This window comes from Moschus berezovskii, chromosome 5, assembly GCF_049115385.1.
Source record: "Moschus berezovskii isolate FMDL1 chromosome 5, NW_MosBer_1.0, whole genome shotgun sequence".
Lineage (NCBI taxonomy): Eukaryota > Metazoa > Chordata > Mammalia > Artiodactyla > Moschidae > Moschus > Moschus berezovskii.
Genome location: NC_142464.1, coordinates 37,953,645 through 37,970,743, shown reverse-complemented (window position 1 = coordinate 37,970,743; position 17,099 = coordinate 37,953,645). Strand labels below are relative to the sequence as shown.

The window sequence follows — 17,099 nt, the reverse complement described above, 5'->3', positions numbered from 1 at the left end:
GCCATGAAATTAAAAGACGCTTACTCCTTGGAAGGAAAGTTATGACCAACCTAGATAGTATATTAAAAAGCAGAGACATTACTTTGCCAACCAAGGTCCGTCTAGTCAAGGCTATGGTTTTTCCCGTGGTCATGTATGGATGTGAGAGTTGGACTGTGAAGAAAGCTGATCACCGAAGAATTGATGCGTTTGCACTGTGGTGTTGGAGAAGACTCTTGAGAGTCCCTTGGACTGCACGGAGATCCAACCAGTCCATTCTAAAGGAGATCAATCCTGGGTGTTCATTGGAAGGACTGATGCTAAAGCTGAAACTCCAATACTTTGGCCACCTCATGCAATGAGTTGACTCACTGGAAAAGACTCTGATGCTGGGAGGGATTAGGGGCGGGAGGAGACAGGGACGACAGAGAATGAGATGGCTGGATGGCATCACCGACTCTGTGGACATGAGTTTGAGTGAACTCCGGGAGTTGGTGATGGACAGGAAGGCCTGGCGTGCTGTGATTCATGGGGTCGCAAAGAGTCGGACAGGACTGAGCGACTGAACTGAACTGAACTGAGCTTCTAAGCACAGAGAAGTAGTAACTTCCTCTCCCTTCTCCTGCCAGCCTCTTCCTCCTCCCACCTCAGAACTAACCAGTTACTTTTTGTCATACTTTGTATTTCTTGCATGTGTCTTTTTGTTCTTCTTTGCTACACAGAAGTTAGCACTCTATATCTTGTGCTGTGTATGAATAAATAATGTGTATGTGGAGAAGGCAATGGCAAGCCACTCCAGTACTATTCCCTAGAAAATCTCATGGATGGAGGAGCCTGGTAGGCTGCAGTCCATGGGGTCGCTAAGGGTCGGACACGACTGAGCGACTTCACTTTCCCTTTTCACTTTCACACATTGGAGAAGGAAATGGCAACCCACTCCGGTGTTCTTGCCTGGAGAATCCCAGGGACGGGGGAGCCTGGTAGGCTTCCGTCTATGGGGTCACACAGAGTCGGACACGACTGAAGTGACTTAGCAGCAGCAGCAGCATGTGTAGATGTATGTACATTTATTCTTTGTTTTGTTAACTTCAGTCTCTCAGTCATGTCCGACTGTGATCCCATGGACTGCAGCACACCAGGCTTCCCTATCCACCAGCTCCTGGACCTTGATCAAGCTCACATCCATTAAGTCGGTTGCCATCCAACCATCTCATCCTCTGTCATAGATGAGATTTATTAACTTAGCAGTATGTATATATATCCTGGAAATCATGTCAGCTCATAAAAATTCTTACTGTTTTTCACAACTCTATGGTAGTGCACTGTTTTCCATAGTTACAATCAGTTACAATCAATGCATGGGCCTTTTTAATTATCAGGGTTTCTTAACCTTGACACTGCTGACGTTTTGGGCCAGATAGTTCTTTGTTTTGAGGGTCTGTCCTGTATGTTGTAGAATGTTTAACAGAATCCCTGACCTCTCCCAGTTAAATGCCAGTAGCACCTCGCTAGGCAAGACAATCAAAAATGTCTCCAGCTCCTGCCACATGTCCTCTAAGGGCAAATTGCCTCCCTTTTTGAGAACCACTGATGGAGATAATTTTACATCTTGGGGATGGTCTTGCCCCCTGTCTCCTGTACAGTGTTGCAAACCTCTGTCCATAGTTCATCAGGCACTCTATCAGATCTAATCCCTTAAATCTATTACTCACTTCCACTGTATAGATGTGATTTAAGTCATACCTGAACGGTCTAGTGGTTTTCCCTAGTTTATTCAATTTAAGTCTGAATTTGGCAATAAGGAGTTCATGATCTGAGCCACAGTCAGCTCCCGGACTTGTTTTTGCTGACTGTATAGAGCTTCTCCATCTTTGGCTGCAAAGACTATAATCAACCTGATTTCAGTGTTGACCATCTGGTGATGTCCATGTGTAGAGTCTTCCCTTGTGTTGTTGGAAGAGGGTGTTTGCTATGACCAGTGCGTTCTCTTGGCAAAACTCTATTAGCCTTTGCCCTGCTTCATTCTGTACTCCATGGCCAAATTTGCCTGGTGTTACTCCAAGAAAAAGAAATGCATTCACCAGATGGTCAACACTGAAATCAGGTTGATTGTAGTCTTTGCAGCCAAAGACGGTGGCAACAATACACAAAAGAAGTATACAAAAAAGATCTTCACAAACCAGATAATGATGATGGTATGATCACTCGGAGAAGGCAATGGCAAGCCACTCCAGTACTATTGCCTAGAAAATCCCATGGATGGAGGAGCCTGGTAGGCTGCAGTCCGTGGGGTCGCTAAGGGTCAGACATGACTGAGCGACTTCACTTTCACTTTTCACTTTCCACTTTCACACATTGGAGAAGGAAATAGCAACCCACTCCAGTGTTCTTGCCTGGAGAATCCCAGGGACGGGGGAGCCTGGTGGGCTTCCGTCTATGGGGTCACACAGAGTCAGACACGACTGAAGTGACTTAGCAGCAGCAGCAGTAGCAGCATGATCACTCACCTAGAGCCAGATATCCTGGAATGTGAACTCAAGTGGGCCTTAGGAAGCATCACTACGAACAAAGCTAGTGGAGGTGATGGAATTCCAGTTGAGTTATTTCAAATCCTAAAAGATGACGCTGTGAAAGTGCTGCACTCAATATGCCAGCAAATTTGGAAAACTCAACAGTGGCAACAGGACTGGAAAAGGTCAGTTTTCATTCCAATCCCAAAGAAGGGCAATGCCGAAGAATGCTCAAACTACTGCACAATTGCACTCGTCTCACTAGTGCTAGTAAAGTAATGCTTAAATTTCTTCAAGCCAGACTTCAACAGTACATGAATTGTGAAATTCCAGATGTTCAAGCTGGTTTTAGAAAACAAGAGGAACCAGAGATCAAGTTACAAACATCCGCTAGATCATCAAAAACCCAAGAGAGTTCCAAATAAACATCTATTTCTGCTTTATTGACTATGCCAAACCTTTTGACTGTGTGAATCACAATAAACTGGAAAATTCTGAAAGAGATGGGAATACCAGACCACCTGAGAAATCTGTATGCAGGTCAAGAAGCAACAGTTAAAACTGGATATGGAACAATGGACTGGTTCCAAATTGGGAAACAAGTATGTCAAGTTTGTATATTGTCACCCTGTTTATTTAACTTATATGCAGAGTACATCTTGAGAAACGCTGGGCTGGAGGAAGCACAAGCTGGAATCAAGATTGCTGGGAGAAATACCAGTAACCTCAGATATGCAGATGACACCACCCTTATGGCAGAAGGCAAAGAAGAACTAAAGTGCCTCTGGATAAAAGTGAAAGAGGAGTAAAAAGTTGGCTTAAAGCTTAACATTCAGAAAACTAAGATCATGGCATCCAGTGGTGTCACTTCATGGCAAATAGATGGGGAAACAGTGGCAGACTATTTGTGGGGACTCCAAAATCACTGCAGATGGTGACTGCAGCCATGAAATTAAAAGACGCTTACTCATTGGAAGAAAAGTTATGACCTACCTAGACAGCATGCTAAAAGGCAGAGACATTACTTTGCCAACAAAGTCCATCTCGTCAAGGCTGTGGTTTTTCCAGTAGTCATGTATGGATGTGAGAGTTGGAGTTCATAGAATGCTGAGCGCCAAAGAATTGATGCTTTTGAATTGTATTGTTGGAGAAGACTCTTGAGATTCTCTTTCAATGCAAGGAGATACAACCAGTCCATCCTAAAGGAAATCAGTTCTGAATATTCGTTGGAAGGACTGATGTTGAGGCTGAAACTTCAATACTTTGGCCACCTGATGCAAAGAACCGATCTATTTGAAAAGAGCCTGATGCTGGGAATGATTTAAGGCGGGATGAGAAGGGGACGACAGCATGAGATGGCTGGATGGCATCACTGATCAATGGACATGTGTTTGAGTAAACTCCGGGAGTTGGTGATGGACAGGGAGGCCTGGGGTGCTGCGGTTCATGGGGTCACAAAGAGTTGGAAACAACTGAGACTGAACTGAACTGATATAGTAGAAACTCTGACAATTGGTGGAAGTCTCTCAGGAAACATCAATAGATAGCAAGGAGCTGAAGATAGAATCCTAGGTAGTCAGTCAGTTGAGTCACTCAGTTAAGTCAGTTGAGTCTTTTAATTTCATGTCTGCAGTCACCATCTACAGTGATTTTGAAGCCCAAAAAAATAAAGTCAGACGCTGATTCCACTGTTTCCCCATCTACTTGCCCTGAAGTGATGGGACTGGATGCCATGATCTTAGTTTTCTGAATGTTGAGCTTTAAGCCAACTTTTTCACTGTCCTCATTCACTTTCATCAAGAGGCTCTTCAGTTCTTCACTTTCTGCCATAAGGGTGGTGTCATCTGCGTTTCTGAGGTTATTGACATTTCTCCCTCTGCTCTTGATTCCGCCTTGGAATCCTACATAATACTGGAATTCAGAAAGGTAAAAAAAGGAAGAAAACCTTCTATACAGATTAAGGACAGGCTAAGAGGTAAAGGGAAAATCAGAAGTAATGATTCTGCAGAACCCTGGGTGAGGGTTGGGGGTGGGGCTGCATTTTCAGAGAACGACAGTGTTTGAGACCACAGAAGAACAGATAACTAATGAAAGATATGGGGGTTTTGTTGTTGTTTTAAGTCACATTTGACATTATAGAGGATATCATTGCCCGTAGAACAGTACCCTGAGGCTATGGGGCAGAAGATATATAACAGTAAGTTGAGAACCATAAAAGATATGAAGAAATAAAAATGCAGTCTTGGACACATAGGCTTGGAGGGAAGTGCTTAAAGATAGGTTCAGGAGAGAAGACAGTAGACAGTTAATTCCTGTAGGCGTTAGGCCTGGAATCCCTTAGCCCTGAGTGTGTGTGTAAAGGGAAGGGAATAAATAACTTGATCTGAGACCAGATAAAAGAACACAAAGTGGTCGTTCTTGTTCTTGTAGATTTTTTCTTTTATTTTTAAAGCTTTAGTCATATTGGAAAATAATAGATAATGAACATGTATATATACCACCTACATTTAACAATTGTTACTATTTTCCCATTGCATTATTTTTTTATTATTATTAGCTGAAGTATTTTAATGTTAATAATAGATACCCTAACACTTTTCCCCTTAGTATTTGCTATATATCCCACTTACGTAAATACTACTATCAGTGAGCAATTGTCTACATCTAAAGTTCCCAGTTTAGATTTCATGTATTTTGTAGCTAGTTTTGCAAACCAGAATCGAAATAAGAAACATTTGAATGTCATGACTCTTAATTAACTATCCTTTGATCTTAAAATAGTACATTTCCCTCCTCTCTTTTTAAAGCATTTTAACTTACTGAAGAAATTGAATCTTCTAGACAAAATAGACTTTTCTGGTTGCTTCTTTTTGATTGTATTGAATTTATTCCTCTGTCTTTTATATCTCCTATAAATTGGACATTAAGTCGAAGGCTTGATAAGATTCACTCTCAGCATGAAAACTTCCTACATCAAGAGATACATGAGTTTGTCCCACAGAATAGTGATTAATCTGATCACTAGTTTAAGGGTATGATGGTCAGAAGAGTAAGGACATTTAAAGTGGTTATGCAGTGTGAAAATTGTAAAAGGATTCCAACCTGAAAGCTTCATTTTCTCAGTGAACTCAGAGGCAAAAACCAGTTAGGGAGTGTGAATGTACTAAGTCAGGGTGAAAATTTAGAGTTGAGTGTGTAAAGAATGAGAAATCTGGGTGTAATGGAAAGGGAGACATGTGTAATTGTCTTCATTAAAGGAAGAGATTTATTTAACTTTGTTACTTTAGAGCAGTTTTTCAGAGCAAGATTCAGGAAGTCAACCCAGAAGTTTGTTAAAATATATACTTCTGGTCCTTCACAGTCCAGTTTATATGTTTCAGGAGATTCTTAGGCATAACTGGTACCCTAACAGGTGCAGCTGAACTAAGTAAAGAGAAGTTACTAAAATACAGGTCCTCGATATGTGTCTAAAGAGCTGTCCCAAAACAGAATTAGCTGCATAGCAAAGTCTGCATTCTCTGGCACTAGAAATATACTTGACTGTATTTCTTTCTCTGATCTCTGTAACTTCTACCTATTTGTTATATTTCTGCTTTCTGATCTTCAGAATGCTTACTGTGGTAGAAAATAAAAATTTCAAAATGAATTCTATTGTTTGGGAGAAACACAAATGAAATTTGGCTCACAGTGTCTTTTATATAAGATAAACATATGAACTGAAATGTAATGAGATTAAAGTTAGTCGCTGTTGGATGAAGCCTTGTGTAAAACAAATGCTCCCTGTCTGCTAAAGAAACATTTTGTTCTTGGTAGACAGTCTAATTTTGATTTTAACACTTTGATTCTGATCACCTAGGTAGACTGTGAAAATCCTTTTATATTTTTATTAGTGTATGCATGATAATTTCTCAGAAACAACATGACAACACGCATCTTATATTCAGGGTACAGGTGAAAAAAGTAGGAAAGAGAAGGTAGGTATGCAATGGATGAGTATATTAACGAAACGGTTCAAGTTTTTGCTGTTCTTTTCTATCCTAGCACAGAGAATTTGAAATATGTTCAAAGTATGCTGACTTTCGGAATGTAGATTTATATGCACAACTGTACTGAAGTGGAAAAAGCAAAAACAACTTGTTTTAATCTTTGACAGACACAGGTTACATTTATTATTGAAGAGAACTGAAAATGTATTATATGTTTATACATATATACAACTATAATGAGATAACATTAGTAATACATTAAAATACTGTTTTTTTTCCTCTGAAAATATTTTTAGTTCTGAGCCATCTGAAGATGAAGAGTCCCAAGGCCTTCCTACCATGGCCACTAGAAACAATAATGATATTTCAGAATTGGAAGACCTTTCAGAACTGGACGACCTTAAAGATGCTAAACTTCAGACTTTGAAGGAACTTTTTCCACAAAGAAGTGACAGTGATTTACTTAAGGTTATACCCCTTTCTAGTAATTGGTTATTACAGCTGTAATGATACTTAAAATGTCTCCTGTATCCAGTGCTGTATTCAGTAGATAGTCATTTTTCTAAAAACATCTTATGTTTGAAGATAATTAATTTAATAATCAAGGCAGATGCCAGAGATTTACTTGTTGAATCTTACGGTAGGTGAGGTTTATTCACCTATAAGTAATATAATAACTTGAGCCTCTCTGTATCTCACATAGGTTGTGAAGTTTTTTGAGTTTGAATGATGCTGAAATGGTGATAACCCTCTACTCACTAGAAACATAGAAATGTCCAGAGGTTTTTTTCTTATTTTCCTGTAATGACAAGGAGTTGCTTTTCACATTTAGTGCCATGTGACCAGGGATGCTAAACATGCTACAATACTGAGAACACTCCCGTGTGACAGAAGAGGGGTCCTGCCAATGGCACCCTTGCTGAGAAATATTGATTGAACCATAGAAGCAAAATAAGTGGCTGTAGTTTTACTGTTACAGTTATCCTGCTCTCTTTTTATAAGAGGAAATAAAAACTTACCGTTCAGTTAAGTTGTAGGTAGAGAATAAACCTCTGAAGATTAGTAAATAGTTTATCCCTAGCTCTGCCACTTAGTATTCGAATGAGCTTTGGGGAATCATTTAATTACAGGTTCATCGGTTTTTCACCTTTGTTTTTATCATCACCATCCCTAGCATCTCTCCCCCAAGCTAAGGCATGGAAGGCACCGTATCTCTATGGGCTAGGCAGGTAACTTTGAAGTGGTGGGTATTGGCACATACCCTTTTTAAGAGAGGTAGCTGCTGCTTAGCTTTGATAGGATATGACCATGTGAAATCAGTGACAGCCTGTTTTTATCAGATAATTCAGATTTTCAAATAAAGTTAAAAGGCTGAATTTTTATTTGGTGTTGATCATCAACTTTAGAGCTTTATTGAAATATAGTTTAAATCTGTAAAGATCACCTGAGTTTTTGGATTTTAACATATTTACACAGTTGTGCAACCATCACCATAATCTAATTTTAAAACATTTTAATCATTCCAAAAAGAAACCTTATACCTATTAGCAGTCACTCCCCATTTCCCTTCCCTGCTGCTGCTAAGTCACTTCAGTCGTGTCCAACTCTGTGCGACCCCCTAGACGGCAGCCTACGAGGCTGCCCTGTCCCTGGGATTCTCCAGGCAAGAACACTGGAGTGGGTTGCCATTTCCTTCTCCATTGTGTGAAAGTGAAAAGCCAACCACTAATCTCTGTCTCTATAGATTTGCCTATTCTGGACATTTCATGTCAGTGGGAACATACCATACATGGTTTTTTCTCTTTTTTGATCGTATAGCATTTAGGACCTTTGTTTCCCCAAGGAGGGATTGAGCTGGTGCCTCCTGCAGTGGAAGCACAGTCTTAACCCCTGGACCACCAGGAAAATCCCAACGTGATCTTTTATAACTGATTTCCTGCACTTAGTACACAGTTTTGAAGTTCATTTATGTTGTATCATATTTCATTCCTTTTTATAGTAACTAATTTAAAGAAGGGCAAAACCAAAAATACCATTCAAGTCAAATAAAATATGTCTGAAACAGAAGTGATCTAGGCCTGCTAGTTTGAACTCTTTTAAGTTTATATTATTTGCTTTGATCTCGGATATATTTAATATGAATCTTGCTTTTTTCCCCAAATCATTCTGATAACCTTCCTACTGTTAGCTAAATGAAACTTGAATGGTATCTTGAGTCTACTTTCCCCCTGCAAGTAGTATTACTTGCTTCCTGATGGGTTTCCCCCCATAGGAAAAGAAGGAAAGAATGTAGCCAGTAGTAGCAACACTGAGAGTATTGGAAAGAACTTTCCATAGAATAAACATGGTGGAGTATTAAAATATTCAACATAAATAGCAGTTTAAAAATGCTTTAGCTCGAGTGCCAGTTTTTCATGTAGTTCAAGGGGATTTATTCCCTATAGAAGCATTTATCTCTAATTTTATAATTACAGTGGTAAAGTTGAATTTCTACATGAATTTTGTGTGTATATTTCACTAGTATTTGAAATTTGGGGAGTTTAGCGTAACACTTGCTCCAAAGCAAAGCACTCCCTTGAAGTAATCTGGATTTCAAGTAATCTCCCATCATTTTAAAAGCTTTAAAGATAACATTTATAAATTACTCTTCAGAGACTTTTAGACCCATATAAAATAATTCAAGGAGCTATGAAATATAAAGTTAGTCCTATACTTGATAAGAATATGCTTCGTCTGTTTTGAAAATGAGGAAAGGCTTACAAGATATCAGAGGATCCAAGAGGAAGAAAACTAGTATCGAAAAGAGCATTATTTTTTTGTTTTGAGGTTTTTAATTTAACACAAAAATAGCTTATTTTTAAAAATTAAGATCTTTTTAAAATAAATAACTCATTGGAAGTACAGGAAACTATGGCAAGAGAAAAGTATGGGAGTTCTGAAATCTGAAAGTGTGAATTATGTAAGCCATATGTTAATATGTTCTTGAGTAAATTCATGCAATTTAATTTTTAGCAAAATAACAAAAACCATTAGTATGCTGTACATATTTGACTATGTTTTATTTTTTCTTTTATAATGGTGATAAGTAAATCATTAAATACATTTTAAGATAGATAAATTTAGACTTTTTAGACAAACTGGATATTCTGAAAATTTATCATCTGACTTACTGAACTTAAGCTATTATGTAGCTATTTCTCCACTTGTTGTATATTTAATATACTGGTTCTTAAATATTTGGTAAGTTTGTAAAATAATTCTTAAAATATTATTTTTAAAACAATCTTTTCTCATTTTGTTAGTTGATTGACTCAACAAGCACTATGGATGGAGCAATTGCTGCTGCCTTGCTGATGTTCGGTGATGCAGGTATGCCTGACTTAGTTTCAAGCCATGTTGAAGATAATATGTATCTTCTCATTTTTATTGTTCATCAATTTACCAAGCTTTTTCATGAATTCTTACAGGAACCTTAGGAAGTATTAATAGCTTCAAGGGTTTTAGACGAAAACAGGAAAGATTAAGAAGATTTAAAAAAATAAGGTTAACTGACTAACTTACCTGAGGTCTTACTCACGTGGGAACTGGACTTTCTAGGTTCCATTTTCTTTACTCCCTCCCAAAAAAGGGAAGGGGACAGTTTCATTGGTAATTTTACTTGTCCTCTATAGATCAAATCTCTTTTAACAGTGAAGTTTGGGGAGATATATGTACTTTAATAAGTGTCCTTTCTAATTCATTGTAGATTTACTTCTTTAAATGAGAGTCAGGAACTTAAGGAAATCCTCTCTTGTAATCAGCATCCCTTTGTGTACTAAACATTTATGCTATAGTCCAGTTTTAGAATACCAAATAAATACTTTTATATAAGCACCTCCAATTTTTTTCAGTAAATACTGCCTAGAATTTTTTTTTATACATACTGAGCAGGTAAAACTAATCTGTAATCCCACTACTAAATAAACTAAGAAATGAAAGCAAGCCTAAATACTGTTATATAATATATACACATTAGATTATAAAATATAATTATCGTATTGGTTTTCATTTTTAAGAAAAGTCATTTGATCATTTATCATGGATAACTTGTTATTACAATCAAAAATTTATCTAATTACAAAATACCTCCATAACATTCCTCTGTGACACCAATAGGATTAATTTATTGTTTCTCTACACATGAACATCACCAGATGGTCAATATCAAAGTCAGATTGATTATATTCTTTTCAGCCAAAGATGGAGGAACTCTACACAGTCAGCAAAAATAAGACCGGGAGCTGGCTGTGGCTCACAGATCATGAACTTCCTGATGCCAAATTCAGACTTAAATTGAGTAAACTAGGGAAAACCACTAGCCCATTCAGGTATGACCTAAATCAAATCCTTAGCGATTATACAGTGGAAGTGACAAATAGATATCTCTTCAAGAAAATAGAGATTACCAAGGGAACATGTTATGCAAAGATGGGCACAATAAACAGAAACGGTATGGACCTAACAGAAGCAGAAGATATTAAGAGAAGGTGGCAAGGATACACAAAAGAACTATCCAAAAAAGATCTTAATGACCCAGATAACCATGACAGTGTAATCAGTCACCTAGAGCCAAACATCCTGGAGTCCAAAGTCAAGTGGGCTTTAGGTAGCATCACTATGAACAAAGCTAGTGGAGGTGATGGAATTCTAGCTATTTCAAATCCTAAAAGATGATGCTGTGAAAGTGCCACACTCAATATGCCAGCAAAATTGGAGAACTTATCAGTGGCCACAGGACTAGAAAAGGTCAGTTTTCATTCCAGTACCAAAGAACGGCAATGCCAAAGATTGTTCAAACTTCTTCACAATTGCATTCACCTCACATGCTAGCAAGGTAATGCTCAAAATTCCCCAAGCGAGGCTTCAACAGTACGTAAGCCAAGAACTTGCAGATATTCAAGCTGGATTTAGAAAAGGCAGAGGATTCAGAGATCAAATTGCCAACATCTGTTGGATCATAGAGAAAGCAAAAGAATTCCAGAAAAATATATACTTCTGTTTTATTGACTACGCTAAAGCCTTTGACTGTGTGGATCACAACAAACTGTGGAAAATTCTTAAAGAGATGGGACTCCCAGACCCTCTTACCTGCCTCCTGAGAAATCTGTATGCAGGTCAAGAAGCAACACTTAAAACCAGATATGAAACAACAGACTGGGTCCATATTGGGAAAGGAGTATGTCAAGGCTATATATTGTCATCCTGCTTATTTAACTTATATGCAGAGTATATCATGCAAAATGCTGGGCTGGATGAAGCACAAGCTGAAATCAAGATTGCGGGAAATATCAATAACCTCAGATGTGCAGATGACACCACCCTTATGGCAGAAAGCGAACTCAGGAACTCAGGAGCCTCTTGATGAAAGTGAAAGAGTAGAGCGAAAATGCTGGCTTAAAACTCAGCATTCAGAAAACCAAAATCATGGCATCTGGTCCCATCACTTCGTGGCAAATAGATGGGGAAACAATGGAAACAGTAAGACTTTTATTTTTCTGGGTTCCAAAATCACTGCAGATGATGACTGCAAACATGAATTTAAAAGACACTTGCTCCTTGGAAGAAAAGCTATGACCAACCTAGACAGCATATTAAAAAGCAAAGACATTATTCATCAACAAAGATCCGTCTAGTCAAAGCTATGGTTTTTCTGTTAGTCGTGTAAAGATGTGAGAGTTGCACCATAAAGAAAGCTGAGCACCAAAGAATTGATGCTTTTGAACTGTTGTGTTGGAGAAGATTCTTGAGAGTCCCTTGGACTGCAAGGAGATCCAACCACTCCATCCTAAAGGAAATCAGTCCTGAATACTCATTGCTAAGAATGATGCTGAAGCTCCAATACTTTTGGCCACCTGATGCAAAGAACTGACTCATTAGAAAAGACCCTGATGCTGGGAAAGATTGAAGGCAGGAGGAGAAGGGAACAACAGAGGATGAGATGGTTGAGTGGCATCACCGACTTGATGGACACGAGTTTGAGCAAGCTCTGTGAGTTGGTGATGGAGGCCTGGAGTGCTGCAATCCATGCGGTTGCAAAGAGTCGGACACAACTGAGTGACTGATCTATTAATTAGCATTGATGTTTGCATTATTTCATTACTACAATGCAAAAGAAAGTAGCTTTCAAGTAAACCTTGATGGTTTTATTTCTGTAGCCTAAACTTCAAACCAGGATGCTGAGCCAAAGGGTGTGCACATTTTGAAATATAATATGTACTTCAGTGTTAATTTTAAAGGTTATGCCAATTTATGATTTCATTAGCAGTGTGAATATGTACCCATATTCCTAAGTGGATTTTTTAAAAATTATATAGAAAAATAGAAAATACCATAATGTGTTTTCTTGGGTCTATTATCTTATTTCTGCAATTATCTACCTCATATTAACCCCCTGCTTGGATTCCATAGATGATATTACTTTATCAACATGAAATTTTTTTAATTTTTTTATTGAAGGATAATTGCTTTACAGAATTTTGTTGTTTTCTGTCAAACCTCAACATGAATCAGCCATAGGTGTACATATACCCCCTCCCTTTTGAACTTCCCTCCCATCTCCCTCCCCATCCCACCCCTCTAGGTTGATACAGAGCCCCTGTTTGTTTCCTGAGCCATACAGCAAGCTCCCGTTGGCTATCTATTTTACATATGGTAATGTAAGTTTCCATGTTACTCTTTCCATACATCTCACCCTCTCCTTCCCTTTCCCCATGTCTGTAAGTCTATTCTCTGTCTGTTTCTCCATTGCTGCCCTGTAAATAAATTCTTCAGTACCATTTTTTAGATTCCATATGTATATGTGTTAGAATATGATACTTAACCTTTCTGTTTCTGCCTTACTTTCACTCTGTATAATAGGTTCTAGGTTCATCCACCTCATCAGAACTGACTCAAATGGCAGAGTAATATTCCATTTTCCACATGAAATATTTTAAATCTCTCTTTTTCACCAGTTTGAGCAAGGGAATGGTATTGTGTGGTATGTGGCTGCTACCCACAGTGAATATTAAGAATCTTCCTTTCCTTTTACTTGCTAGCTGTGTAACCTTGGGCAGTGTTGCCTAAGTTTTCTCTTTCCGTAGCAGTAAAATAGTATAATAATAGTAGGAAATTCTTAGGTTGTTATGAAACAATGATAGTTATTGCAAATTTCTTATTATAGTGAGTGGTGGATAGTAAGTACATTTTACATATTAACATTTATGTTAAGGGCCATCTGATACTAGAAATGATACAAGAGAAAGTTGTGTCTTCATTACTGTATCCTACTGTAAAAATTCTGAAAAATTGTAGTCCCTGTTAACATTTGTTGAGTTGCTAAATGGGTTTGGGAAATTTTACATATTCTTTCTTGTCCTCATAATATCTCATATTTCAGAATCTTTCCAATGAAAACTTTGTTAAATAACTATTCCACAGCAATGTGTGGTCTTTTTTGTCTTGAACAATTTGTATTTTTCAGCTTTATTCATTAAACAAATACTTAGTATATATCTACTACTGGATGCCAGATGCTATTTTAGGCACGGAGGGTACATGCTGGCACAAAATTGACAAAACTTCTGCCTGCATATAGTTTATAGTACTTATCAAAGTTGAACTTTAGCAGGATTTTTTTACTTGTCATTGTTGTACTAGACTTTGATTTTCTTTCTTTTTTTTGAAGATTTTGTCAAATGGCAAATTATAAGGAAAGAAGAAATTAAGGTTTTCTTGTTTTTTTTAAATAAACTTCCATGCTACTTCTTAGAATGGACAGGATAGTCATATCAATCATTTTCAGTATAGTACACTCTTGAGGTAACGTATAGAATGACAGCTTTGTGTCACTAACAGAGGGTCTTTTTAAATGCCTTGGACAGTTCACAAAGAGTCTCCACAAATTCTGATGTTGGACATTGGTTTTACCACAAATTACAGTCTTTTATATGCAGTATCATCCTGCATATTAAACAATAAAGGTATGTTTTTTACATTGCATTCTGAATGTTTTCATTTATGAATACTGTTATAAAGACAAAAATATGTATCCAAAGTTTTTATCCTACTTTAAATGGGAAAAATATGAATTTTATGATGTCATCAGGAATCTAGCTAGTTCTTCCACCTCTGTATGTTTGTGCTTAGTTGCTCAGTCGTGTCCAACTCTTTGCAACCGCGTGGACTGGGGCTCCCCAGGCTCCTCTGTCCATGGGATTCCCCAGGCAAGAATACTGGAATAGGTTGCCATTCCCTTCTCCAGGGTATCTTCCCAACCCCGGATCAAACCTGGGTCCCCTGCATTGCAGGCAGATTCTTTACTATCTGAGCTACTAGGGAAGTCCTAGTTCTCTATATATGTGTCAGTGTAAGAGTAGATAAAAGCATTTTTATGTGACTATGTTTGTTTTTTTTTTTGCTGTTTTGTAACCATGTTTATTTCTAAAAGTCTAGTTAGTTCTTTCTATGTTTCTGTTTTTTGTTTTTTTTTTTGCTGTTTTGTAACCATGTTTATTTCTAAAGTCTACTTAATTCTTTATAACAGTGTATTCTAACTTGTCTAATAGCTTATTGACATGGACTTAAATACTTAGGTAAAAATGTTTATGTATGCCTAAGTAATCCTTCTCCCTCAGTTTTGGAAGTAAATTCCTGGAAAAAGAATTGTTGAACTGAAAGACACACACATCTAAAATTCTGAGGTTTGTTATTTAGATTGCCTTCCAGATAGGCTATAACAATATATAATGTTTTAACGTGACTGCCCACAGTATGCTATGACTTCCTTTTACTACTCCTTTTAATCTTAGGATGGAAAAAAAGGTACTGTATTTTCCTGGTCTTTAGTTATTAATGACGTTCATCATCTTTTCTCTTTCTTTTTCCCCTATTGAATTGCCTGTTAGTGTTCTTTGTTCATATTTTCTTTTTTGCAGTTTCATGTTTTACCTTTTATTTTTTAAATATGTTTTTTTTTTTAAGAAAGGATTAAACATATCTAGGTGACATGGTATAATCACCTAGTTTGAAACTCTTTTCAGACTTTGAATATTAGAATATTATTAATGGTAGTCATTAGTAATATGCCTAATTACTGGACATGACTGAGCGACTGAACTGAATGGTAGTCACTTAACCCCAGCAAATATGTGGGTGATGATAGAGTGAAGTGAAGTGAAGTGAAAGTTGCTCAGTCGTGTCCGACTCTGCGACCCCATGGACTATGCAGTCCGTGGAATTCTCCAGGCCAGAATACTGGAGTGAGTAGCCGTTCCCTTCTCCAGGAGATCTTCCCAACCCAGGGATCGAACCCAGGTTTCCTGCATTGCAGGCAAATTCTTTACCAACTGAGCCACTAAGGAAGCCACCCAGGATGATAGAGTAGATGCCAGCAATTAGTTGGTGTATGCAGAATGCACATTTACTTTATGAAATAAAGGGGGGGAAATTTAAGCATGCATACTTAAATGAATGCAATCAACATTGATTGCATTCAATTTGGTTATAGTCATATTATGACATTTTCATGCTTACAGCTTAAAAGCTGTTGTGTCTGTACTTATTTTGAATATTCCTACAACTTTTACTTCTAACTGCATAGTTAGGGTACTGATCCAGTTAATACTGAAATCTTAAACCTTTGTAAGCTTTCAGCAAATACTTTCATACAAGCACTGCACTATGTCTCTGGAATTTGCTCTCTGAAAGTGAAGGTACTGAAGAAGTATATGAATGTATACAAAGTTAAACATAAGTAACATAGCTTTTCCAAATCATGTAGATTGAGTTTTTCTATCAGTCCCAACAGAGTGTGCACATTTCCTGTTACTGTCATACACCACTCTCTTGTGTTGTGCTCTCTTGTTTTTAGGTTAAAAGCATTCATCTCTTGATTTCTCTGTTTCTCAGTTCCTCCTAATTGGTAAAATGAGTATATATTTACTTGATAGATTTGTTTTGGAAAGTAAATGAAACAGCAGTTTATAAAAGCCCACTGCAAAGCCTGATACATAGTAGATACTTAATTATTGACGATTATTTGATGCGCTTCAGATAAGGTGATAGGCTCAATTTTTTTCACTACTGAACATTCAGTCATTGAGGAGAACCTCTTCTTTCTACTATAGAATTACTTGTCAATTCAAAGATATATATCATTAGCATTAAATAATGTGATAGTTTATAAATATGTATAGTCTTACAGTGATTTCTACTTTTGAAAGTGTGAAAAGGATCTCTCTTTATTTTTCCTTCAATGCAGTTAACATTTATTGAATGTATGTCATATGTAGAAGAAATAATATTGTCCTGATATCAAGAGAACTGTCTATTAAGTGTAGTTTGCCCTTTTTTTTACATTAATGATTCTTATACTATATCAGTGTGAACTTTGCATGTCCTTGTCTGCTTTAGAAGGTGGTGGACCCAGGAAAAGAAAATTATCTTCTTCTTCAGAGCCATTCGAGGAAGATGAATTTAATGATGATCAATCTATGAAAAAGAAGAGATTGGATCATGTGAGTTACGTTTGAATTGCAACATCAAAATTAGCTACTTAAGCACAGACTGTGTTGAATCTGAATTTACAAAAATACACCTTAATGAA

General features: G+C 37.3%; 1 protein-coding gene across 4 annotated transcripts in view; it reads left to right on the top strand.

Moving 5' to 3' along the window:
* SMARCAD1 (SNF2 related chromatin remodeling ATPase with DExD box 1) overlaps nt 1-17,099 on the top strand; it is an 85,854-nt gene that overhangs the window by 26,947 nt on the left and 41,808 nt on the right. For 2 of the 4 annotated variants that reach the window (XM_055434085.2, XM_055434084.2), the window contains exons 4-6: nt 6,772-6,943; nt 9,778-9,844; nt 16,907-17,010. In XM_055434085.2, the coding sequence (XP_055290060.1) occupies nt 6,772-6,943; nt 9,778-9,844; nt 16,907-17,010 (343 nt within the window). Of the gene's footprint in view, nt 1-6,771; nt 6,944-9,777; nt 9,845-9,886; nt 14,476-16,906; nt 17,011-17,099 lie in introns of those variants that run through there. The other 2 variants (XM_088836228.1, XM_055434087.2) reach the window with 2 other exon arrangements.